At 40.8% G+C, this 25,039-nt stretch overlaps 1 protein-coding gene across 1 annotated transcript in view; it reads left to right on the plus strand.

The window, feature by feature from the left end:
• GNAS (GNAS complex locus) overlaps positions 1 to 25,039 on the plus strand; it is a 133,688-nt gene that overhangs the window by 6,753 nt on the left and 101,896 nt on the right. Inside the window, exon 3 of the mRNA XM_038750374.1 lies at positions 2,337 to 2,339. Within this exon, the coding sequence (XP_038606302.1) occupies positions 2,337 to 2,339 (3 nt within the window). The remainder of the gene's footprint in view (positions 1 to 2,336; positions 2,340 to 25,039) is intronic.

Raw genomic sequence — 25,039 nt, forward strand, 5'->3', positions numbered from 1 at the left:
GCTATCCGTTTGGACAGAAAGATGACCGAAGTGTCCGTTTCAGCACAAGAGATTTCATTGCGTTAGTTTTTGGCTACATTTTTTTGCAACGGGAATGATTTCTTGTTTATCTTTTCCAATGGCACGTGATAAGTGGTCTAATGGAAGAGAGCAGCCGTAGGAGGGTGGGGAAGAACTGCAGCAGGAGTCGTAGAGTGGGTGTATATATAGCGGTTGAGGTACAGGATTGGGAGAGGGCCAGGATTGCTCCAGAGAGAGCCAACTCCGGGGAGACGTGGGAGACATAGCCGGAAAACTGGTGAAATTGTTGGGGGAGCAGGGCTCTCTCTTCCCCTGTCCCGCATACACCTTTCTCCCCTCCAGTTGCCTGGCTCACCATCTGATTAAGGGAAGGCTGAGTTGTGCTTTTTCCAGGCTCCCCAGGGTTTGATGGATTCTTCTTGGTCAAATTCCTGACAAAACACAAGAGTTTCTGATAGACAGCCAGTATCCTTACACTGTTAATATAGTTGGTAGACTTTTGAAAACAATTTAAAGGGATGATAGAGTAAATGTTAGAACCTTCAGTTACTTATAAGTAACTTGACATTTTGAGAGCCAATTGTTTCCTTCCTTTGCATCCTTTATATTGCTCTGTTTTCATCAGAAGAAAGCACCAGCAGTGTTGTGAAATGTTTGAAACTTCTGAAATGAATGCGCTTCTACTTAATTGCAGTAAAAATTTAGAGTGATTCTTTCACTTTTTTGCTGGTTAGAGCATATTTGAGAAGGGTGTGCTGGTTGTTCAGTATATGATAGTTGTGCCAAAAGGTTTGAGGCAATATATAGCTAGAGAGTTTTTCTCAATCCACGGTTTTAGATTCGACATGTAACTGTCTGGAAGAAGATTGAGCTTTCTCGTAATAAACATAAAAGAAGTCTAGGTTAACATGTTTTTTGCTACTGTTTATAGGTTGGGTTAATATCTTGGCTTGGGTAACATTTCCTGTCTAAATTTACCCTCAACAAGATTAAAATTTATGATGATATTTAAAATTAGATACAATCCTTCCAGTGTTAGTTTTATGTTAAGATGCCAAGTTACCCCAAAACTAATGGAAATACAAATTTGGCAAGATGCACATGTAATGATGAAAGGAATACCACTTGATTTAAATTCCTCTCCTTGTCTGGAGAAAACAAAAACAAAATTACATGACAGCAGTTACAATAGTAGTAACATATTACTGTCTTGGAGTCATGTATCATCATTTCTCTTAGCAGTTCTAAATTATTGTATGTAATGTAATCTCATTTTTCAGAGACGTGGTATATCGTAATGCCCAACATCAAGTCGCTGTTGGATTTGGGACTAGAATTCTGTGGACTCTTGACTCACTAGGTGCCTCAGCTTGAAAAATATTTTCAAAATAACACATTAATAATTTTAAAGGGTATATGATTGTCCTTATTTGATTGCTAGTAAGATGGTTGACTAAATATTTCTTTTTCTTGTTAGAAAACGTCTTAAAGAATGAGCTTCTAGGTGAAACTAGCCTGGGTAACGAAACAGGAGAAAGCAATAAATATCTGGGGTTGTTATGCTTGGTGTTTATTTGAATGCAATATATAGTAATAGCTGAAGAATTGAGTTACGCAGTTTCTCTGGTCTGGATTCCCTTGGCTGCAGTCAAAAGAACTTAGTGCCTCACCCCCTCCATCTGTAAAAGCCTCACTCACAGGTTTTCCCTGTGCATTTTGGTTAAAATGTAACAGATGAATTAGGAACTTTTTTTGTGACAATGCATGTCTGTCTGGATTCACTGTGATGCAGCATTAAAGAGGAACAGTTGTGTGCTGTTGAACACTGAGTACTGCTGTGTGTGTGGGGGGGGGTGGTGTTCCTTAATGTGGGGTCTTGCAAGGATGCAAACTCACATGGTACAGCTCTGATACACCTCTAATTAGAGTAGTAGGTGAAATGCAGCTAAGGATTTGACCCAGAATCCCTTTTACATGGCACACATTATCTCTGTTGTTCACAATCAGGATTAGTGAAGAAACTCTGTTGAAAACTTGGATGCCCTTGATTGGTCACCTCTGTGATATTTTTGTATTAGTATTAACACAGTGCAACTACTAAAGTGCATATTGTTCTGTTTAAAAATAAACAGGCTCACAGCCTATTTCACACAGATTTTACATACAGTTAATTTAAGTGTTTTGATGAATCATTTCACTGTGCCATGAGATTTTGGTAAGTGAAGGATGCACGTTTCAAAATCGAATAAACCAGTAAATTGATTATCCAACAATACCTAAGATACCTAATTTTACAATTGGATTGATGTCAGGAGTGCGTTGCATTCAAATATTTAAAAGTGGCCGTTTGACAGTGTTGTTATAAACTGGACATTTCGTTCTCGAAGTCAAAATGTGATTTGGTTTTGTGATTGTGAAAAATTGGGTGGTCAAAGTATGTAGTCAGAGAGTATATAGAGTATAGAGAAGAGCAAGATGGTTAAAGATGTTATCAAAAGTTTACTTACAGTAAAGACTGAAGTACTCTAAATTTTGCGCATGAGATGTCTCGAATTAGAAGGAACAAATTTTCTCTTTTTTTAGTACAGTTGAGTAGTGCATTTGGAAATGGAAATGTGTGTTAACTTCACTAGATGAGATAAAAATAGTGCTAAAATCCATTGACAAAACTCCTTTATTGAAAACTTGAGAATCCATTAAGTGAAAAATGTGTATATCAAAGCAGATAATTTGGCATTAACTGACTAAAAACTTCAAAATGTTTTAATAATTTTAAATCCTGAAATCAGAAGTGTCAGAATAAATTTTAGGGTTTTTTTTTCCATTTTATGAATGACTTGGAATGAGTCATAAACTTAATTTTTCCTGAGTAATGTGTGAATGTGTGCATCTCTGCCGCTACTATTATCTTGTCACAATTTCTGATACAGTGGTCATTAAAACTCCACAGCTGTCACTGTCCATCTGCAAACAAAACATCCCATTTAGTATTTTGGAAAAAAAAAAAGGGGGGGGGCATTTTAGAGTCATTTAGCAAAACAGAGTGAAACAGTCATCTCCTCTCTGGAGGCACCAAGTCATTTAATTCCTTTTTAAATTTCTAGAGATTTCACAAAAATGTGAGTGTAGAGTGTGAAAGAAGGCAGTGATGATATGAGCATGATCCAATTAAGGGAGGCCATCCGGTGATGTGTCCTAAAGTACTTTATCCAGGGTACTAACAAATTCTGTATCTTCATATGATTATATTATGCTTCTTATAATATTCTTCAGCATTATTATAATAATTCCATTTCTCTGATTCCATTCATAACTTCTCTTTACAAACTAAGGAGTCAAATATTTTGGCAATTCTGTTATTTCTGTATATGAAATAAGTCATTTCAGAAGAGTTTTATCGGTTTATTGCTAGACGGGAAAGAGCTATCATGAGGGGAAAAAATACTTTGGCGTGTGTTTTTTTTTTTTGTCAGTTTAGGTATTAAACTCCATAAAAGTACATTTCCCAGTAATATTAAAACATTTTTTTAACCCACAAAATTTTTTTTAATTTTCTGTTTAAAAATATGGGGAAAGTGTTAGTATATTAGCGGAATGGAATAATGTAGGAGAAAATGTGGAGCTAGTCTTCTGATAATAATTATTGTATTAAGTGCTTACTATGTGCCAGACACTGTACTAAGCACTGATGCTCTGAAAGTGATTTTAATTTTAAGAAAAGGTTCTGTAATGTGTTTTGTCCCAAGAATTTGACAAGGTAGTGTATCTTTACAAGGATGGTTACACAATAATAAGCTGACAGTGTACCAGTTGGGTAAATATTGTGATTAAAACTGGGCACTGCATACATTTTTAAATGGCTGCAACCACTGTTTACTAAAATTAGATGTTTTTCTCTCATTTATTTTAGTCTGATGGAATAAAATTGTGAATTGATGGAATTGTTAAAATGCTACATTTTCTAGCAGAAGGATTTCCCCCCTACAAAACATTGAAAGTTGTAAGGAAGGGCTTAACCAAAAATAAATGCTATTTTGTACTACAGACAATACATTTAAGCCATAACTTCTCCTTTTTTTATAAAAAGAGGAAGAGAAGTTCCCAGTCTGATTCCTTTTGTGGAGGAAGATGTAGGTAACCTCAGAGGATTTTATATTTAGCCTTTGAATGGCATGCTGGGAAATTTCCACGTGGGGTCTTATTTTTATTTCTGATTCAATCTTTTCACTCTCTTCCAGCAGTATCAGAAACATAGGTTTCACTTCAAGAACCTTTATGGATCTTGAGCTCTAAGTTTAAGATTCTCTGTGGAATGGTGCCAAAGGGATCACTTGAGATGAGAGATGGTGTGGCACAGCTTCATCAACGTGCTCTTTTTCTATTCAGAGAACTTGGTGAGCTTGACCAGGTGATATTTTTGAATAGTCAAATTTCCCTAAGCGTGAACTCTCAGCTTGTTGCCTCACTGATGGCTTCATTTTTTTCCCCCAGTAGTCGTGGTTCTCTATTAATTTGACTTTGAAAAGAGTGGTTGAAAGGCACCTTTTTAGGAATCCCATTTAATTAACTTGACCTGTTCAATTCTTAAAATTTAATGGCAGGAAAAATATATTAACATGGGTTGAAAATTGTCAAATGTAGAGGCATCTGGAAATAATGGGCCTTTTGTAAATCTTGAATTGTTAACATACTAATATATGCTAGTGCTCCACACACATTATATATTTAGTAAGTTCTATTGATTTATTGAAACTGTTGGAAGGAGACTAGACCTGTAAAACTTTGAGTGAAGTATAGCACCCTTCGGGATTTGAGATCCAAGGGCATGAGCAAAGACAGGAGGCCACAGTAGAGCCTGGCTGAGTGAGTGGCTGCAGGAAAAGACAGGAAGAGATGGGTCCATAGACATGGTGATGGGTCAGAGGTCACATCTCTCTATGCCATCTCCTACCCTTTTCTTAAAAAAATGTATTTGTTATGCACCTGCTATGTGGCAGACACTGTATTAAGTGCTGGGGTGGATACAGTTAATCAGGTTAGCCAAAACCCGTGTCCCACATGGCGCTCGCAGTCTTAATCCCATTTTACGGATGAGATAATTGAGTCATAGAGATGTTAAATGATTTACCCAAGGTCACACAGCAGACAAGCGGCCATATGTTGCCAACTTGTACTTCCCAAGTGCTTAGTACAGTGCTCTGCACACAGTAAGCGCTCAATAAATACGATTGAGTGAATGAATGAATGAATGAAGCGGCAGAGCTGGGATTAAAACCCAGGTTCCCTGCCTCCCATTTTCCACTAGGGCACACAGCTTTGATCATTCTAGTCTCTCTACCCTAGTTTGTATGTATTCAAATTGCTTGCTGGGATTGACAGGTCAGGAGCCTGGGTATTTTCACAGGAATGCATGAAATGAAAGAGTCCAGATATGCTTTAAGCAGTGGGGGCAGAGAGGTGGTGGTGGAGAAAGACTGAAGCCCCCTGATCTGTACAAATTGGAATTGCTAATGTTAGTTGCGTGCTTGCTCAGTTATATAAATGGCAGAAATATCATCATCATCAATCGTATTTATTGAGCGCTTACTGTGTGCAGAGCACAGAAATATGTTTTCGGCAGTGTGTAGACACAGTCAATCTTTATCCATTTTTTCTCTCCATGCCTCAGTCAATAATTAAATTGGAAATATAGGCAGGTTCATAGGTTTAAAATTACCTCAAAATACTTGCACCCCAGGATTACCGTCTACACTATTTTCGTACCTCAGTATATGTACATCCAGTCCCAAGGGTTCATTCAGTCATCCGAGGTAAACCATTCCTTCCCTGCCTCCTCCTCCTCCTCCCCTCCTCCATCATCCCTGCTCATGCAGCTTTCTTGACTCCTCCCCTCCCCCATCCCTGCACCCCAAGCTCATCCCTCCCCATCTCCCTGGTTCTGTCTCTGTCTTGGTCTAACTTTAATTATAATGTCAAGTACAGCTGCGGTTACCGGTCCCCCCACTACTTAATAATAATAATAGTGACATTTATTAAGCACTTACTATGTGCAAAGCACTGTTCTAAGCGCTGGGGAGTTTACAAGGTGATTAGGTTGTCCCACGGGGAGCTCACAGTATTAATCCCCATTTTACAGATGAGGTCACTGAGGCACAGAGAAGTTAAGTGACTTGCCCAAAGTCACACAGCAGGCAAGTGGCGGAGCTGGGATTTGAACCCATGACCTCTGACTCCAAAGCCCAGGCTCTTTCCACTGAGCCACGCTGGCTTGTAGCCTCACCTCCCCACTCCAGACAAAGCGTAGGGACAAGGATTGACTGGGATGAGGTGGCAGAGGTCTGGAAAGTTTCGGCCTCCTTTTTCTCCTCTTGCTCATTCCATTCCAGTGTGTCCCTGCCCCATACCTGTAGTTTTGGGTGGAGTGAGACTACGATCTGAGAAGTGGAAGAGGGTTGGGAGATGGCAGCGACCACGTTCACAGCAGCAACAGCTGTTGCTGTAAAGTTAAAACAGGAAAAAAAAAAAAAAACAACCCACGATTATGGGGAGGAAGACTGGAGGAACAGTCATCTTAGGATAGGAAAGCTGCAGGAAATGAGAAGGTGTCCGAGGGGGCAGGGAGGTATTTTCAGTGTCGTTTTTACTTACTGCAATTGCTTCACTGTCACATTGGGCTTAGTTTCGGCTTGGAGACTAAGTGCATGTGAACATATGGGACAACATACCACAGTACAACGATTCATACATTCAGTTGTATTTATTGAGCGCCTACTGCGTGCAGGGCACTGTAGTAAGTGCTTGGGAGAGTACAATACAACAATAAGCAGACACATTCCCTGCCCACAATGAATGGACAGTCTGTGGGGGGAAAGACAGAAATGAAAATAAATAACATATGTAATAATAATGGTGACGGTATTTGTTAAGTGCTTACTGTGTGCCAAGCATTGTTCTAAGCGCTGGGGTAAATACAAGGTAATCAGGTTGTCTCACGTGGGGCTCACTGTCGTAATCCCCATTTTACAGATGAGGGAACTGAGGCCCAGAGAAGTGAAGTGGCTTGCCTAAGGTCACACAGCAGACAAGTGGCAGAGCAGGGATTAGAACCCACATCCTCTGACTCCCAAGGCCGTGCTCTTTCCACTAAGCCACGCTGCACATCAGTGCTGTGAGGCTGGGATGGGGCAGAAGAAAAGAAGCAAGGCAGGGTGACGCAGAAGGAAGTGGAAGAAGAGAAAAGGGGGGCTTTGTCAGGAATGGCCTCTTGGAGGATATAAGGCCTTTCGGATGAGATGTGCTGTCAATAAGGGTTTGAAGAGGGTTTCAAGCGCTTAGTACAGTCTCTGCACACAGTAAGCGCTCAATAAATACGATTGATGTTGATGATGAAGAGGGAGAGCGTTATTGTCTGTTGGATTTGAGAAGCAGCCTTGTGTAATGAGAAGCAGCATGGTGTAGTGGGGAGAGCACAGCCTGGGAGTCAGGAGGTCATGAGTTCTAATCCCCGGTCCGCCACCTGCCTGCAGTGTGACCTTGGGCAAGTCACTTCACTTCTCTGTGCCTCAGTTACCTTATCTGTAAAATGGGTATGGAGATTGTGAGGCTTACGTGGGACATGGACTGTGTCCAACTCGATTTGCTTGCATCCATCCCAGGGCTCAGTACGGGGTCTGGCACGCAGTAAGCGCTTATCAAATAGGGTAGGGACTGTCTCTATATGTTGCAAATTTGTACTTCCCAAGCGCTTAGTACAGTGCTCTGCACATAGTAAGCGCTCAATAAATATGATTGATTTGAGGAGGGAGGGTGTTCCAAGCCAGAGGCAGGACGTTGGGCAAGGGGTCGGTGGCAAAATGGGCAAGACCAAGGCACAGAGAGAAAGTTACCGGTAGAGGAGTGAAGTGTACGGGCTGGGTTGTAGTAGGAGGGTAGCAAAGTGAGGTAGGAAGGGGCAAGGTGATTGAGTGCTTTGAACCCAATGGTGAGGAATTTTTTTTGTGTGGAATTTGATGTTTTGTTTGATGCACTCAACGTGCAACTTCATTTTCAAGGAACACAGCATGGTTGTATCATGGGGTATATGGCTGGTAAGATTATTCCACTCTGAGGTTCTATTACCAGGCATCAGCCACCATTCTCATGTCAATTTGAACCTAAGCATTTCATTAACCTGATCCACATCTTTCCTTATTTCGAGGGTATTAGTAACACTTCTTAGGTTGGAAAACTGAAGAATTCATTTTTCTTAAGGTTCTTGGTTGAAAACATGTTAGAGATGCACAATACTTATTTTTTAACTTAGTGTTTTGATCTTGTGTGACCAGTTTGCTCAGACTGAATTTGTGAGGCTACATTTTACTCTTCGTCCAAGTCTATTGAAGGAAATTGCATCCATATTAATCAAATTATGTGGATATAAATGATAAAAAAAATCACCAGTCCACGGGTTATTGGTATTTTTCACAAATACCAATGAAAAGCCCTGCTAGTGAATAACAGTTGATTTCTGAGGTCCAGAAGTGATTTACTGGACTAGCATAGAGTTACTGCAGCTAATCATGATATGAACATGTTTTGGAATGACTGGATTTTTTTTTTTCCTCATTGTATAAGACTCTGACCTGCAAAGGGCAGCTGGGACCCAATGTGCATGTTTTTACACTCAGTAGCCGTTATTAGCTTTCAACAAAAATGTGTGATATATAATAAGGCTGTGGCTCAGAAAGGATTGATTTTATTATAATGAATTTATTAGAAAGGTGTTCCACGGTACTTCAAATGTGTGATTTCAGTGCAGCTGCCTTCTAAGAGGGAAATAAGCATGACTGATAATATTAAGTGTCTGAATTACATTTGGTGGTGATTAGTTCTGTTAAAAAGAAGAGAAGCTCTGATTTTGTTTACTATGTGGTTGTGTTTCATATTCTCACCCTCTAAAAATACTAACATTTCTTGTTTCCATTTTTATGAAGTGTTATACGCCCATGGTCATCTCTTCTGCCATTTTGCCCATTGCAGAAACCTTCCTGCAGTAGCCATTAATTTCTCTCACTTCATATGTCTGTACATTTTTAAGCCAACATAATTTGTGTTTTAGAATTTGTTTTTCTGTCTTTCCTCAATTCTCTCAGGAAAGCTGTTGGGTAAGAATTCTGAAATTGTTTTTAAACTACTGAGAAATGTGAGCAGAATTTTTCCTCTGCTCTCTAATCCATCAGAGCAAGGATTCCTTTTAAAAATATTGCTAGTGACAAAATCTCATCTTGAAGATGCTTTGCATTGCAGAGAATGTCTGAATGGAGATCTAACTCTGAGGAAATCCTAGCATTGGTATTTATGGGTGTGAGTTAGGGTATTTTTATCAGTTTGTTCACTCACCCAAACCACATATAGCAATATGCTAGTTAGGTTGGTTTTTTTGCTTTTGGTTTGGTTTTTTTTTTTTTTTTTGCCTCTGTTCCTTAAATGGAACAGAGAAGCTGAGATATGAGAAGTAGCATAGCCTAGTGGGAAAGGCACAGGCCTGTGAGTCAGAAGACCTGGGTTCTAATCCTGGTTCTGCCAATTGCTTGCTGTGAGTCCATGGGCAAGTAACTTACCTTCTCTGTACCTCAGTTTCCTCACCTCTCAAGTCAAGATTAAATACTTGTTCTCCCTCCTACTAAGACTGTGAGCACCAAGTGGGACAGGGACTGTGTCCAACCTGCCCCTGTACTTAGAACAGTATTTGACACATAGTAAATAATTGACAAGTACTGTAAAGAAAGTCTTATGTTTTAGCATGGCAGTTTACATATGTACAGTAGAGTGGAATTTCAACTTGAAAACTTGGAATAAATTGTTCACCTTCTTCTATCCTTAAAGATATTGCGAGGATAACAAAATACTTTGTCCTCCAGGGCTTAGTAGAATGCCCTGCATGTAGTAAGTTCTTAACTAATAAATACCATTCCAGGCACAGTGTTTTTAATCTTTGTCGATTGTCAGAGTGCTCCCGTAAATTTCTTTATCCCTGATTCTGTGTATTTGCAATTAAAACCTCAACTCTGACGTTTTTGAATATGCAAAGAAAAAATATTATGCTAATAAATGGTAAAGGGGCATACAGACATCTCCTATTCCTAGTTTTTTTTGTCCAGCTTAGTTTCAGATGCATTCAAGGGATTGAACTTCCCTGATGTGTATTCTGTAATGATAGACTCTGAGCCTGTTGTTGGGTAGGGACCATCTCTATATGTTGCAGACTTGTACTTCCCAAGCACTTAGTACCGTGCTCTGCACACAGTAAGCGCTCAATAAATACAATTGAATGAATGAATGAATTGTGTTGGGTGAAAGATGATGATGATGACTATACAGAACTCTGCTACATGGTATTTAAATTCTTTATTTGATTTTTTAGGACATCCGGGGAAGGGATGTAGGTTCCCAGTCACTATCAATCAATCAGTCCGATGCATTGTGTATCTTCAGATTGAAACCCAGTAGGTAGAGCAGGAAATGAAGAAATGAAGATTTCTGTGTTCATAGTCTAACTTTATTAGATAGCAAAGTCACTTTTAAAGAAATGTCTTTATCTCTCCACTTAATGCTAGATTTATTAAAAATTTGGTAGCATTTTGAGATTCTGTTGAAATATCAGAAATGTTTAAATAATTATTTTAATTTTATATTTTGTTCTCTGAGCTTACCCAAACCAAATGTCTCACAACAGTTCTGGAGTGTAGCGATAATCAACTATTTGAAATACGGGACTAGAGCTTATAAATGCTCTTTGAATTGAAAAATTGCAGCCATGTACCATTATTCACAGGACCACCCCCATTAACAACTTATGAGGTTTTGCCTTTGATTCAGAGTATGAATTTTGAGGGCTTTTCATTGAAAAATGTTATCTAATTGGTAAAATAGTTTAAATACATTTTTCTGAAAGACATGAGAATTTATGTCCCAGGAAATGACAAAGTTCAGCCTGGTCTTCTATTTTTGTCATCTGCCTTACTTAGGACTATAAAACATCTTGTAAAGATTGTGCCCTGGTGAGTTAGTTACCTGTTGCCTACCATATTCTCAAAAGGGTTATGAAATAAGTCATTGTGCTAACTCCCTGCTGAATGTACTTTTAGTCAAGCACCAGAAAATAATTATCTCTCCCTGCTGCACCTGTTTAGACTCCCAGGAGTGCTGAGCTAATGGAGCAGGCAGACATATGGAATTCTTCCCACTGAGGCTGTAGATCGTCTCAAAAGGCATTCTGGTTTAGCCTTAGAGTAGCAACTAAGGGACTGATTTGGGGGTTGCTCATATAAATATGTTGTTGTTGTTTAACCATTTATTTAGGCTGGATGTTGAATAATAGGCATTTTAGTCGTTTGAAAAATATTTTGATCAGTTTATGAAAAGAGGAAAGTGGCACTCTCTGAATTGCCTCAAAGCTCCGTAATTGTTTGGGATTTCCCAACCTCTACAGGGTTTGGGGATGACCTAGGCAGTCGGTGGCTGTTGGGATTAAAGCTGGGAGGAAATCTGCTGGTTTCAGGCATTGGCTTGGAAATTCAGTCAGCCAAGGGCAGAGCCAGTCAGTGGTGATGATGGTCGAGTGCCTAAAATAGAACGCAGTATCAATAAGAAAACATACCTGCAACTGTAGATGCTCTTAAGCCTCCTGATCTGGCAGCCATTATCCTATCCCTTTTTTGCTTGCCCAGCTCTGGTTTTCTGAGCACTGGGATATCTCTGAGGGTAAGTAGTTTAGTTCCTAATAGTGAATGTATGTGTGTGCGGGTGTATTTGACTAAGTGATTGAGTGTGCATGAAGATATGTTAAGGAAAGCCAGGAGAGAAGATAATAGCAGAAGAGAGGTGAAGGAAGGAACAAAGATTGAGAGGAATGAGGAAATAAGTAAGAGGAGGAAGTGATGGGGACGCAGTGAGAAGGAAGGAGGGAGGGAAAAGAAATGCATTATCTTAGCAGAGACATCTAATATTGATAAAAGTTACAGTAATATCCATCATGCCGTGGATCAGTTTTCCTGGTATTTTACCTTAAAAAAACATGTGAGCAAATTACATTGGTTATGCTTCTGTTATTGCTTTAGTGTATAACTGTGTTTATATATTCCTGATTAGGCTATAAAATTCTTAAGGACAGGCCTATGTTTCTTATTCTCTCTGATCCCCTTGGAACCTAGGCAGTGCTGGGATTACAGTGGTTTCTCAGAAAATATCATCCAAAGACAAAAAGTTTGCTTCTGAATAATAGTAATAATGGTGGGATTTATATTCTCCCAAATGATTTCCAAATTATTAGCTATTTATTGGCCTGTGCATTAATTTACATGGTATAAATGGCTTTAATCAGGCTTATTTATTGAATACCTACTTGGTGCAAACTATACTGTGCCTGGCACATAGTAAGTACTTAACAAACACCATAATTATTATACCACTATATTAACACTTGGGATAGTACTGTAAAACCAGAAGACACAGTCCTTTCCCATAAGGAGCTTGCAAATCTCCTGGATTTAAGGGCAGAACAAGGCTATTATTCAACCTGAATTGAACAATTCTTCAATAATTTTGGAAAACTGTCAGCAAAATAAGCTTTTACTTTGCAGCTTCCTTTAAAGATTTATAATTATATTGCAACTCATTTCATATTGTGATGTTATTATTCTTTGAAATAAAGATTAGATAATAGTTTAGGGATGTTTATCGTGGGACCATTTTGATTCCTTAAAAAATGAATTTCATATTTTCCAGAGTTTCTGGAACAGATATTAATTTATAACACGTTATGGTAAATCATACCCATGTATGATAGAACTACATTTTCAAGGAATATAACCTGGTTGTGTCATGGGGTAGATCTGTATTGGGATTCAAGTATTCTTTTTTTTCCTACTGCAGTTTAGTATGTTTAAAAAAAACCTTCTAATTTTACCTTTCTTTTTTTTAATTTTTACTGATCCTATATGTGTTCTCATTCAATTTTGGTTTTGAACAAGTTATTTGACTCATTTACAGAGAAGATATGACTGGAAGCATTCATATGTAATCATTTGAAATTGAGCCTGCCTGAATTTATTCACAATTTTCATAGTGCCTGTATTTATACTTATGTATTATTTTTATTCTTTATGGTATTTAAGTGCTTGCTATGTGCCAGACACTGTATTAAGCACTGGCTTAGATACAAGGTTGTCAGGTTGGACACAGTCCCTGTCGGACCTCATGAGGCTCACTGTCTTAATTCCCATTTTACAGATGGGGTAACTGAGGCACTGAGAGGTTAAGTGACTTGCCCAAGGTCACATAGCAGACAAGTGGCAGACCCGGCATTAGAACCCAGGTCTTTCTGACTTCGAAGCCCATGCTCTCCGCACTAGGTTTCATTGCTTCTGCTGAGTATTGTGGAAATAAATCTTTCTTAAGGTTTGGGATTTTATTTACTTACAGGATGATTTAAGTTATAATAATAAAATCATAGCTGAAATGTATTTGAAAAGTTGAGTGAAAAATTGCATATCCTGATAGCTTCATGTCCTGCTAGATTGAAAGCTCCACAAGGAAAGGGATTGTGTCTATTTTAATGCACTTAATGGGAAATATGTTGTCACTCTGCCTTTGGAGTTGCCATTTTAAAATAGAGTAGTTAATTTTCAGCAGAATTATTTTAGGACAGTTACTCAGAGGAATAATTCTGTTATTATAAACATGGAACATACCTACCAAAAAGAGTTTTTGCTTTAAAGTAAAATTTTTTAATAAGACTGAGGCAGTCTTTAAGCAGTAAAGTTTTTTAAAATTGAAGATAAAACAGTAGGAGGTGAATGGACTAATGAAGTTCTTTCTGGCTATCATCTCAATGGCCTTGGTGGGAATTTGTGATGTGGGATGTGTAGGATTGTGAGCATAGCAGCTATGAAAGTGAAAAACTGTATTGCTTCCACCTCCTTCACTCCACAGAAACTGCCTTCTCTAAGGTCACCAATGACCTCACTCTTGCCAAATCCAGTGACCTCTACTCAATCCTAATCCTCTTCAACCTTTCAGCTGCCTTCCACAAGAGCATGGGCCTGACGGTCAGAAGGCCAGCTCTGCCACTTGTCCGCTGTGTGACCTTGGGCAAGTCATTTCACTTCTCTGAGCCTCAGTGACCTCTTCTGTAAAATGGGAATTAAGACTGTGAGCCCCACGTGGGACAGGGGCTGTGTCCAACCTGAGTTGCTTGTATCCACCCCAGTGCTTAGTAAAGTGCCTGGCACATAGTAAATGCTTAACAAATGCCATTATTATTATTATCGTGGACCACCCCCTTCTCCTGAAAACATTATCTAACGTTGGCTTCACTGACACTGTCCGCAGCTGGTTCTGCTTTCTCTCTGGCCGCTCCTTCTCTGTGTCTTTCACAGGATCCTCCTCTCCCTCCCACCCCTCTAACTCTGGCGGGGGTCTCATAAGGCTGCGTTCTGGGTCCCCTTCTATTTTCCATCTACACCCACTCCATTGGAGAACTCAGTTGCTCCCGTGGGTTCAGCTATCAACTTCATGGATGATTTCCAAATCTACCACTCCAGCTCTCATCTCTCTCCTCTGCAGTCTCACATTTCCTCCTGCCTTCAGGACATCTATCTGTAAATGGATGCCCAGGCCTCAAACCCCCGCCTCAAACTTAACATGTCCAAAACAGAACTCCTCATCTTCCCACCCAAAACCTGTCTTTCCTGAGACTTTCTCAACACTGTAGATCATGCCACTATCCTTCCTGTCACCCAAGCCCCTAACTTTGACATTATCCTCTACTCATCTCTCTTATTCGACCCCCATATTCAATATCACAGCATCTGCTTTCACGACATTGACAAAATTTGCCATCTCCTGTCCATCCAATGCTTCTGCACTGATCCAAGCATTTATATCCCTCCTGGGATACTGCATCAACCTCTTCCCTGATCTTTCTGCCTCCTGTCTCTCCCCATTCTAGTCCTGACTTCACTCTTTTGCCCATATCATACCTTAAAAGCTGTAAGCTCATTGTGGGCAGGGCACGGGTCTACCATCCCTGTGTCATACTGTCCCCAGTGCTTTGCACAGTGCTCTGCCCACAGTAAGAGCTCAGTAAATTCTACTGATTGATCAGTATCCCAGGAAGGAAATTAAAAAACAAATTCAGTCCATGTCTCCCTAGTCCTCAGGAACCTCCAGTGGTGGTGCATCCATCTCTGCTTCAAGTAGAAACTTTTTACCGTCAATTTTAAAGTACTCAGTCAGCTTGCCCCCTCCTACCTTAACGTTGTTGATTTCCTACTACAGCCGAGTCTGCACACCTAACTCCTTACTTCAGTTTAGTCACTGTACCTCAATCTTGTCTATGTCGCTGCTGATCCTTTGCCCAAACCCTCTCTCTGGCCTGTAGCTCCCTCCCACTTCATAATAATAATAATAATGGTTATTAGTTATGCACTTACTATGTTCCAGGCACTGTACGAAGCACTGGGATGGATACAAGCAGATCAAGTTGGACATAGTCCCTGACCTATATGGGGCTCACAGTCTCAATCCCCGTTTCACAGATGAGGTACCTGGAGACATAGAGAAGTGAAGTGATTTTCCCAAGGTCACACAGCAAACAAGTGGCAAAGTCAGGATTAAAATCCAAGACCTTCTGACTCTCAGGCCTGTGCTCTATCCACTACACTATGCTACTTCATGTATGGCACCTCCACTCTCCCCACCTTCAAAGCCCTAGTAAAATCACATGTCCTCCAAGAGGCCTTCCCCAACTAAGGTTCATTTCCTGTACTCCCTCTCCTTTCTGGTTTGTCAGTGTACTTGCAACCATAACCTTTAAGAACTTAATATTCACCCCACCTTCAGTCCCACAGAACTTAGAGACATAGCTAAAATGTATTTTAATATCCGTCTCCCCCTTTAGACTGTAAGCTTGTGGTAGGCAGGGAATGTGTCTGTTGTATTGTTGTACCCTCCCAAGCGCTTAGTACAGTGCTCAGATAGTAAGCTCTCAATAAATATGATTGACTGACTACTAGAAGTAGCATGGCCTCGTGGATAGACCATGGGCCTTGGAGTCAGAAGGACCTTGGTTCTAATCCCGGCTCTACCAGTTGTCTGCTGTGTGACCTTGGGCAAATCACGTCACGTATGTGCCTCAGTGATCTCATTTGTTAAAATGGGGATTAAGACTGTGAGCCCCATGTGGGACAGGGCAGGGACTGTGTCCAACCTGTCCAACCTACCCCAGAGCTCAGAACACTGCTTGACACATAGTAAGCACTTAACAAATACTATCATTATTATCATTATTACTCCACACATAGTAAGTGCTCAATAAATACACTGGTTGATTGATTCATACTGTGACCGAGCTCTAAATCATTGTTTTGAGGAGGTATAAAGGAGGAAGACATGCCTCCTGTTTTTAAAGAACTTACTATCTACTTGGGTGTGTTAGATCAGGATTAATCATCATCATCATCAATCGTATTGAGCGCTTACTATGTGCAGAGCACTGTACTAAGCGCTTGGGAAGTACAAATTGGCAACATGTAGAGACAGTCCCTACCCAACATTGGGCTCACAGTCTAAAAGGGGGAGACAGAGAACAAAACCAAACATACTAACAAAATAAAATAAATAGAATAGATATGTACAAGTAAAATAAATAATCAGGATTAATGTAAGCATGTCATGTGATCAGGAGCAGCAGTCTCTATATTTTGCCAGCTTGTACTTCCCAAGCCCTTACTACAGTGCTCTGCACACAGTAAGCGCTCAATAAATATGATTGAATGAATGAATGAACAAGGCAGTGGTGATGAAGCCAGCCCAGGGAGACCCAAAGGAGAAGCATTGGCCCCATTACTGAGCTGGATCTCTTTGGCTCCTCTGCTCCCTTTCTTCCTTAACCCTCACAGATTTTCATAACTCCCTCTCACCTAACTTACCTTGTGGTCCTTTTATATGCCCACCAAAGGAGTGGCAGGCAGATGTTGATTGGGCAGAAACTGATGAATGGCCAGAAGCTGGAGCTCCCTCCCCCGTCGTGTGTGCCAGACCACCACTTTCCCTACCTTTGAAGAGAAAGGTTTCTAGTAACCAACTAAAAATTTTGCAGATTTAATAGAGCAAGATTAACAAATTACAAGCGAGGGCAGGATTTACCCAAAGAAATTACAAAGGTCAAGAAGGGTTTTGCCAAAGTGACATGTAGCATATAAATTTTAATGACAGCTGTCATGAATGTAGACCAAAACAGACACTGTTTTTATTGTAATGTCAAAAGTAGGGTTTTCTGCTTGTTTGCACTCTTCTTTATATGGGTTTCCCTACCCTCTTGAATGTTAGGGTAAAAAAGTTCACAAGTACATGTTATTGTCTTCAAAACTCATTTGACATCAAGTTTTAATAGTAAACAGTCTTAAGACTGTAGCTGAATTGAAATTAAAATTTTATAGATGCATAATGAAAGATATCTTAGATATAGTGACTTTTGTGAAGAAAGAAACTATCCCAAGGTCTGTCATAATCAAATTGCCGTACGGAAGAGTAAAAACACAAAGCCTTGATTCTACAGTATTTAGTGGGAAAAACAGAAGGTAGTGGTTCCACTTTCTTTTTACTCCAGAGAATTCTGTTCTAAGTTCTTTGACTTAGAGAGGTGGTGTTGTCGCATGATAGCCTCTGGTTGTCTTGCCATAACTTTTGTATTTCCTTTTAGAAATACTCCTTTTAGTTGTTCCTTTTAGTTGTTTTAGAAAGATTGTTGAATATTCAAATGCCCTAATTATTCCATCAGTCTTCCAAGAAACCTAGTCATTTGACTTTGTTATAGGACTGACTTTTGTGTTTATTAGAGTCCTCAAGGGGTGTTTTTTGCATTTAAAAGTTTTAGAGACCTAATCACTGCTGCCTCATGGTCCTGAAAGAACCTTTAAAATGTACAGTCAGTTCTACCAAAATGTGTATTTTCATTGCACATTTTGGGTAGACTGAAATTGAGGAATTAGGGACTGGTGTCCCACATCCTCATGTTAGCCTAGATAGAATGTACTGTGCTACTTAAAGAAGCAGTCATGGCATGTGTGCAACGTTAATCAAGGTGTAGGCACTACAAATTCTTAACTTCCGTGTTAAAAGATGGTACCACTAAAGAATCCAACAATTTATATGGTGGAAGTGCCCAGACTGATCCCTAATCTTGAGGAGTTGTATCACATTGTATGCTGTTGGCCTTAGGGAGGTCAGGTGAGAGTCCGATAGACTCAACATTTGTTTTATGTGTTACCCCAAGTTTTATATTATAATATATTGTCATGTCTGTCTCCCCTTCTAGACTGTAAGTTCCTTGAGGGCAGGGAACATGTACTGACTCTGTTGTAGTGTACTCTCTCAAGCTCTTCAGTGCTCTGCACACAGTAAGTGCTCAATAAATACCATAGACTGATTATTCATACAGGAGACTTGGGATATTGGTTGCTCGACTGATGAGCAGCAACATTGTTTATGTGGCATTCTTGGTGTGTCTGGTACTTCTACTTAAGAAACTGGAATGGAGAAGTGACTTGAAAAAGTATCGTAAGTTGCCTGCCTTTGTTAGCCAGGCACACCACAGAACCTTGCAGGTCGAAAACCAATAGTAAAATCAAATATGAAGCTCAGCAAAGGGCAGTCTTTGTCTCCACAGTATGGTTGAAACTTTCAATTATAGTTTGGTCTCTTCAGTAACACCTAAACAAAGGGATACAATTTCCTCATTCTTCTATGGACAATTATAGCCTAAATGAATAATAAGATATTGTTTCTAATTATCTTTGGTATTCAGTATTGCTTTAAGGTGAAAAGTTGATCAGGTTCTAGAAAAGCTGCTCTTGGTGCTTTACCAGTATGAAAAAAATCCTATTCAACTTTAGGCCATTTTCAGCATAAATCTCAGGTTTCATATTTTAGGGGTTTTTTTGTCACAAGCCAAGCAATGATTCCAGTAAAGCAAGAAGGAAAAAGACACATTCTGAATATCTTCCCAAGAAATAAGTCAGAGAAGAGATCGCCAAGGGTATTTTCTAGAGGGAATAAGATTGTTTTAAAATTATGACTCTTAAAGCAAAGTCTTTCCCAAGAAAATCATGTGGCTTGAGCTCTTTTTAAGTCTTTTAAGGTAACTTACCTCTCAAGTCAAGATTTTGAACATCTTCAGGGGAAAGTTTTGATAGCTGCCTGTTGTAACTTTTCACCTGACAGTTATATTTAAAGTTACTATTTTCAGATTTTGTCCATTGCAACAATATTTTTAAACAGTCCATAGCATCTGAATTCCATTATAAGAAGTCTGTCTTTGCTTTAACAAGAGTATTCTATAGTGATTCAGTCGCAAGAATTGTCTTGAACTGCTCTAATAGCAGTTTTGATGTCAAAAAGTGTTATTATGTTGGAACATTGGCCCTCAGTGGCAGATAACCTGATTTATCCAGTGTTTTTTTAATCTAAAGAACATAGATTATTCTGTAATAGTATAAGTATTTATTTTCTCATCATTCTGGCAAGTGGTATTTGGAATTCCTAAGCAAATGGGTCCAAGAGCACCATAGATAATTGTAAACTTGGCTAGTACAGAGTGGTGGTAATTATGAAATGAGTGATTTACATTAAAATTATCATTTTTACAATAGCTATTCATGAAGTAGCATGAAGAAAAAGTATTGGAGTATTTTTTTATCATTCTTTGAGGTCCTTTCCTGAATCTTTTTTTTATAGAGGAGAAATGAATTACCCAATTCCAAATTAGTGATGGGTTTGGTTTGTTTGTGGTTAATTTTTAGAAGTGAAATTCAACTTCCTATTCCCAGTTTCATATTCTCCTTGTTAGGTCATGATCATTTTAAAAGTGGGTAGTACATGGAGGAAAACTATTAAGTAACTTTTAAAGCTTCACAGTATCTTCACAAATGGGATACCACTGGCTCAGTTCAATGATTAAATGTTTTCCATTAGTACAGCCCACCCTTTGATCATTTGTGAGGGAGAGAAAGAAAAAAAAATGCAGTCATGCAATGCAAGGTAATCCCAACATTTAAACTACAGTTTCAACCTCCTCTTCTGCTTAACTTTTACAAAAGATGCTAACAAATAGAAAGATTGGACAATCTCCTCCCTTGAACTCTCCCCTTCTTTTCCACTCTTTGGTATAAGTGTTAGTAAGCAACTAATCCCATCTCGGTCACTTTCTGCTGTGTGGCCTTGTGCAAGTCACATAACTTCTCTGTGCCTCAGTTACCTCATTTGTGAAATGGGGATTTAGACTGTTAGCCCCATGTGGGACATGGACTGTGTCCAGCGTGATAAACTTGTATCTAACCCAGTGCTTAGAGTAGTGCCTGGCCCCTAGTAAGCGCTTAACAAGCACCATTAAAAAAATTTAAAAAGGCAACTAAAGCAACAAAGAGGGGAACAGTTGGAAAGGGAAGGTACAATAATCATGCATAAACCAAGTAGGTTATCTAATCAGTTGCTTGATTGATATGCATTGATTTTATTGTGATTGAGTTCAAGCAAGAGAGTACATCTATATTTCTCTGATTATTTTTTCCCTGTTGTAACAATCCAAGAAATAATTATAAAAATCCAGGGAGGGAAAAGACAAAAATTGAGAAATAGGTCAGAAAAAGGATTGAGATTAGATACAGTATGCCTTGGATGGGGATGCTGCAGGTGCAGATCTAGCTGGTGAGAACAGATATTCAAATAAAATATTGGAAGCAGGAAGTGGAGAAAGGTTCCAAGTTACCAAGTGGTGGACTATGGATAAATTAGTTTGAAGAGGTCAGAGAGTAGGTTATAAGCGATGGGCAGTGATCCCTTTTGCCATTAATTGGCCAATCAGATCCTTGAGTCTGTTGTGATAGGGGCTAGTCCTGTGTGGTATTTAGTGAAGTAATCAGGTAATCATGCAGGCTGTTCCTGAAAGAGTTCTCTTTGCCTTGTGAATGACAAAATATCCTGAAGTGAATTTATCCTAAGTGAGGATGCTTGTGCCTTCGGGAAATGACTTGGTAGAGATTGTGACTTTAACATGATCCTCTCTCCTCCCTTAAAGCTAAATGAGTGTGATAAGAAAAACAAGTCATCCCTTCATTACCTTTCCCTTCACTGTAATGTGTATCAGTGTTCTGTACCTCTAAGTCATCTCTTTTGGTGACACCCAGACTTGCAGTCAGGAGTAAAGGTTAAGGTTAACAGGGTCAGAGACCTACTGGACTGGTTGTTTGGCTTCCCAGCCAGTCCACTAAGTGAGATGTTTTACATGTTTCTTTGATTTTAAACTTTTAAAATCCTTAGCTAGCATTTCTCTACTTCGGGCTGCTTCAGCCTTCCAGTATCATATGGTGTGGGCTAGACTTGTAGTGGGGATGGTGAAGTGAAAGCATGGAAATTGAGAATAAAGGAAGGGTAATGAGATGATTACCTATTTTGTTCAGGGTCTGCTTATAGGTCCTCCATTGGAATGTTGGGAAGAGGGGAGGGTGGTAGTGTTGGCCTGACTGGAGCTTGAAGAGCCAAGGAGATTGAGGACATTCCCCCTGAAATCCCAAGCAACGCATGTCTTATATTTTTCCAGTTTTTGTTTTGGCTTTATGTGTCTGTCCTTCATTCCTCCCTCTCCCTTTGATCTTGAGATTGTGAGCCAGGTACCTTTTCTGAGTTAAAATCCACTGTATTTATACTGATGACTATTTAATACATCTCATGGATCTGATTCTTCTTTCTGGCCTAGCAAGACGATGCAACAGCAAAGGCTCCTGGAGTGTCTGAGGTGAGGGGAAAATTAAGGCCATATAATGAAGGAAGAAATTCCTTTCTCAGCAGGAGGGAAAACAGCGAGGTGGAGCCCTGGAGCCCGGGTGACCTGAAGGGTTTCATTTTTGCTTTAAGGTGAAAGCAGTCAGAAAGAACATAGCTCTGTCCCAGTTATTCCATCCCATAGCTTAACTGCCTGAATTAGAAGTGGGGATGAAAAGGATAGGGTGGAAAATCCACCTCGGATTAGAATGATAAAGAATTTTTGGGGGGACTGATGAATTCCTGGACAGACTTCCTGTGGATCCAGTCCTGACTGCCCATTATTTGACAAGAACTTTGCATTACATTTTATTGAACAGGAACAAAAAAAAGCAAACAAAAACTCATTTGGCTTAAAGCAGTAGATTTACTGCTCAATCAATCAATCAATCAATCGTATTTATTGAGCACTTACTGTGTGCAGAGCACTGTACTGAGCGCTTGGGAAGTACAAGTTGGCAACTTAGAGAAGGTCCCTACCCAACAGTGGGCTCACAGTCTAGAAGGGGGAGAACAGAGAACAAAACCAAACATATTAACAAAATTAAATAAATAGAATAGATATCTACAAGTAAAATAAAGAAATATGTACAAATATATACACATATATACAGGTGCTGTGGGGAAGGGAAGGAGGTAAGGCAGGGGGGATGGAGAGGGAGAGGAGGGGGAGAGGAAGGAGGGGGCTCAGTCTGGGAAGGCCTCCTGGAGGAGGTGAGCTCTCAGTAGGGCCTTGAAGGGAGGAAGAGAGCTAGTTTGGCGGATGTTGGGAGGGAGGGCATTACAGGCCAGGGGGAGGACGTGGGCCGGGGGTCGACAGCGGGACAGGCGAGAACGAGGGACGGTGAGGAGATTAGCGGCAGAGGAGCGGAGGGTGTGGGCTGTGTTGGATCCCGGAGGAGTTGGGCCACGATGGACACGATGCCTTTCGCCATTAGAATCGCCTCTGGTCGCATGGCTCCCAATCAGCGTGCCGCCACGTGGCTGAGGCTCAGCTCCACCATCCCCGATTCTACCCGTGGGCACAGAACAAGCTCAGCTTGACCTCTTCGGGGCCACCACTCTGCCTTCCTGCAGAAGGAGTCGGGGAGCCGGTGCCGATGGCCAGCTGCGCTGCGTACGTCAGGGTCTCCCGGACGGTGAGGTAGCCCAGAAAAGTGTCCTCCAACAGCGGTGGAGAGGACACTGAAGTCAGTCCAGCCCCACACTGAAGACCTGCAGCAGCTAGACTGTCCAGCCAGGACACCGCACTGCAGCGTTTACACCACCTGGCCGGGATGCTACTCGGGGGTGTCTACGCTGCCTGGCCGGGATGCCTCTCTGCAGTGGACACTGCCCGGCCAGGGAGTCGCACGGCAGTGTCTACACCGCACAGACGGCACATACTCTGCGGCACCTAGACTGCCTGCCCGGGAAACCACCCAGTAGCCATGCGGGTCCCCACCCACAGGGCATAGGAGATGCAATCCTGAAACTGGTCGGCGCGCGGCCGGTGGCCGTTCACACACACGTCTCCCACCAGTGTCCCCTGCTGCCTCAGCTGCCCCGCAGCGTGGTCCTTCTGGAACCTGAGTTTCCCAGGACCCCCAGCATCTGCCCACTCTCTAGATACAGCGAGACACCCTTCAGGATCTGCCGGGTCCATTTCTGCCCTCTGACCCCGGCGGCCCACCAAGGCCCGGCCCGCTTGCTGTCTCCAGGTTTTGTTTTGTTCTCTGTCTCCCCCTTCCAGACAGTGAGCCCGTTGTTGGGTAGGGACCGTCTCTATATGTTGCCGACTTGTACTTCCCAAGCGCTTAGTCCTGTGCTCTGCACACAGTCCATCACCTTGCCCCCTCCTAACTTACCCACTTCTCTCCTTCTATAACCCAGCCCGCACACTTCGCTCCTCTGGGGCTAACCTCACTATGTTTCTATCTCACCTGTCTCGCTGCCGACCCCTGGCCCACATCCTACCTCTGGCCTGGAATGCCCTCCCTCCTCAAATCTGCCAATTACTCTCCCTGACTTCAAAGCCTTACTGAACGCACAGCTCCTCCAAGCCGCCTTCCAAGACTAAACCCAATTTTTCCTCATCTCCAACTCCCTTCTGTGTCATCCTGAGTTACTTCCTTTGCTCTTCCCCCGTCTCCACATTCCACAGCAGTTACGCATATATCTGTTATTTTATTCATTTGTATTGATGTCTGTTTTACTCCCCCCCCCCACCCCCGCTTCCCCACACTGTGAGCTCATTGTGGGCAGGGATTGTCTCTATTGCTGAATTGTACTTAGCTTAATACAGTGCTCTGCACACAGTAAGTGCTCAATAAATTCGATTGAATGAATGAAAGGAAGGTGCCGAAATGCATTTTTGGTACTTCAGAGCCTCTTCTGTAGTCTCCCAACTGCTTAGTACAGTGCTCTGCACTCAGTAAATACAAGGCAATCTTCTTTTTCCAGGAAATGTGATTGGTAGCCTTTTTTGTATTGGCTTTTCTGGGTGTTTCAACGGTTTGGGTCTTTTTACTCTTGTATTAAAAAAGAATCCATTTCTGAAGATCTCTCTCAAGTCACTTTACTTGATGGACAGGATTTTTTATTCACTAGAGTTTAAAAGGTAACAGGAAGATGCTTAAGTGTTTTTGGTAGAGATTTTTGAAATACTGGAAACAATTCAGCCCCCAGATTGAGGGAATTCATCTTTTAATATGTCTGTCTTTGTGACAGAAATAATGTTGTCATAATCACAATCTCAAGTGTCTGTGAATTTCTAGTTTTATTTGGAGGCACAGGCCATTTCATGGAACATGTGCACAATGTGTTTCATTTCACACTGGCACAGTACATTTACTAGTAAGCACTCAATAAATACCTTTGATAATGAAGTTAACTGTCTTGCCCAAGGCCACACAGTGGGCAAGTGGCAGAGCTGGGATTACAGCCCAGGTCCTTTGACCCCCAGGCCTGTGCTTTTTCCACTGTGGTGCTGCTTCTTTTCAGTTCAGTGCTCAAAGCTGAATATCTTAAAGGGAAAATTATTTCTGATAATTTTTCTAGCCTCTTATTCCTAGCCCTTTAAAAGGTACAGTGTTGGGGCACTAGCTCTGGCCACTGTTCAGAATTTTGAAGCTTTAAAAACTGTAAAATAAAATGAGTTTTTCAGAATTTAAAGCCAAGA

The sequence above is a fragment of the Tachyglossus aculeatus genome, chromosome 8 (assembly GCF_015852505.1).
Source record: "Tachyglossus aculeatus isolate mTacAcu1 chromosome 8, mTacAcu1.pri, whole genome shotgun sequence".
Lineage (NCBI taxonomy): Eukaryota > Metazoa > Chordata > Mammalia > Monotremata > Tachyglossidae > Tachyglossus > Tachyglossus aculeatus.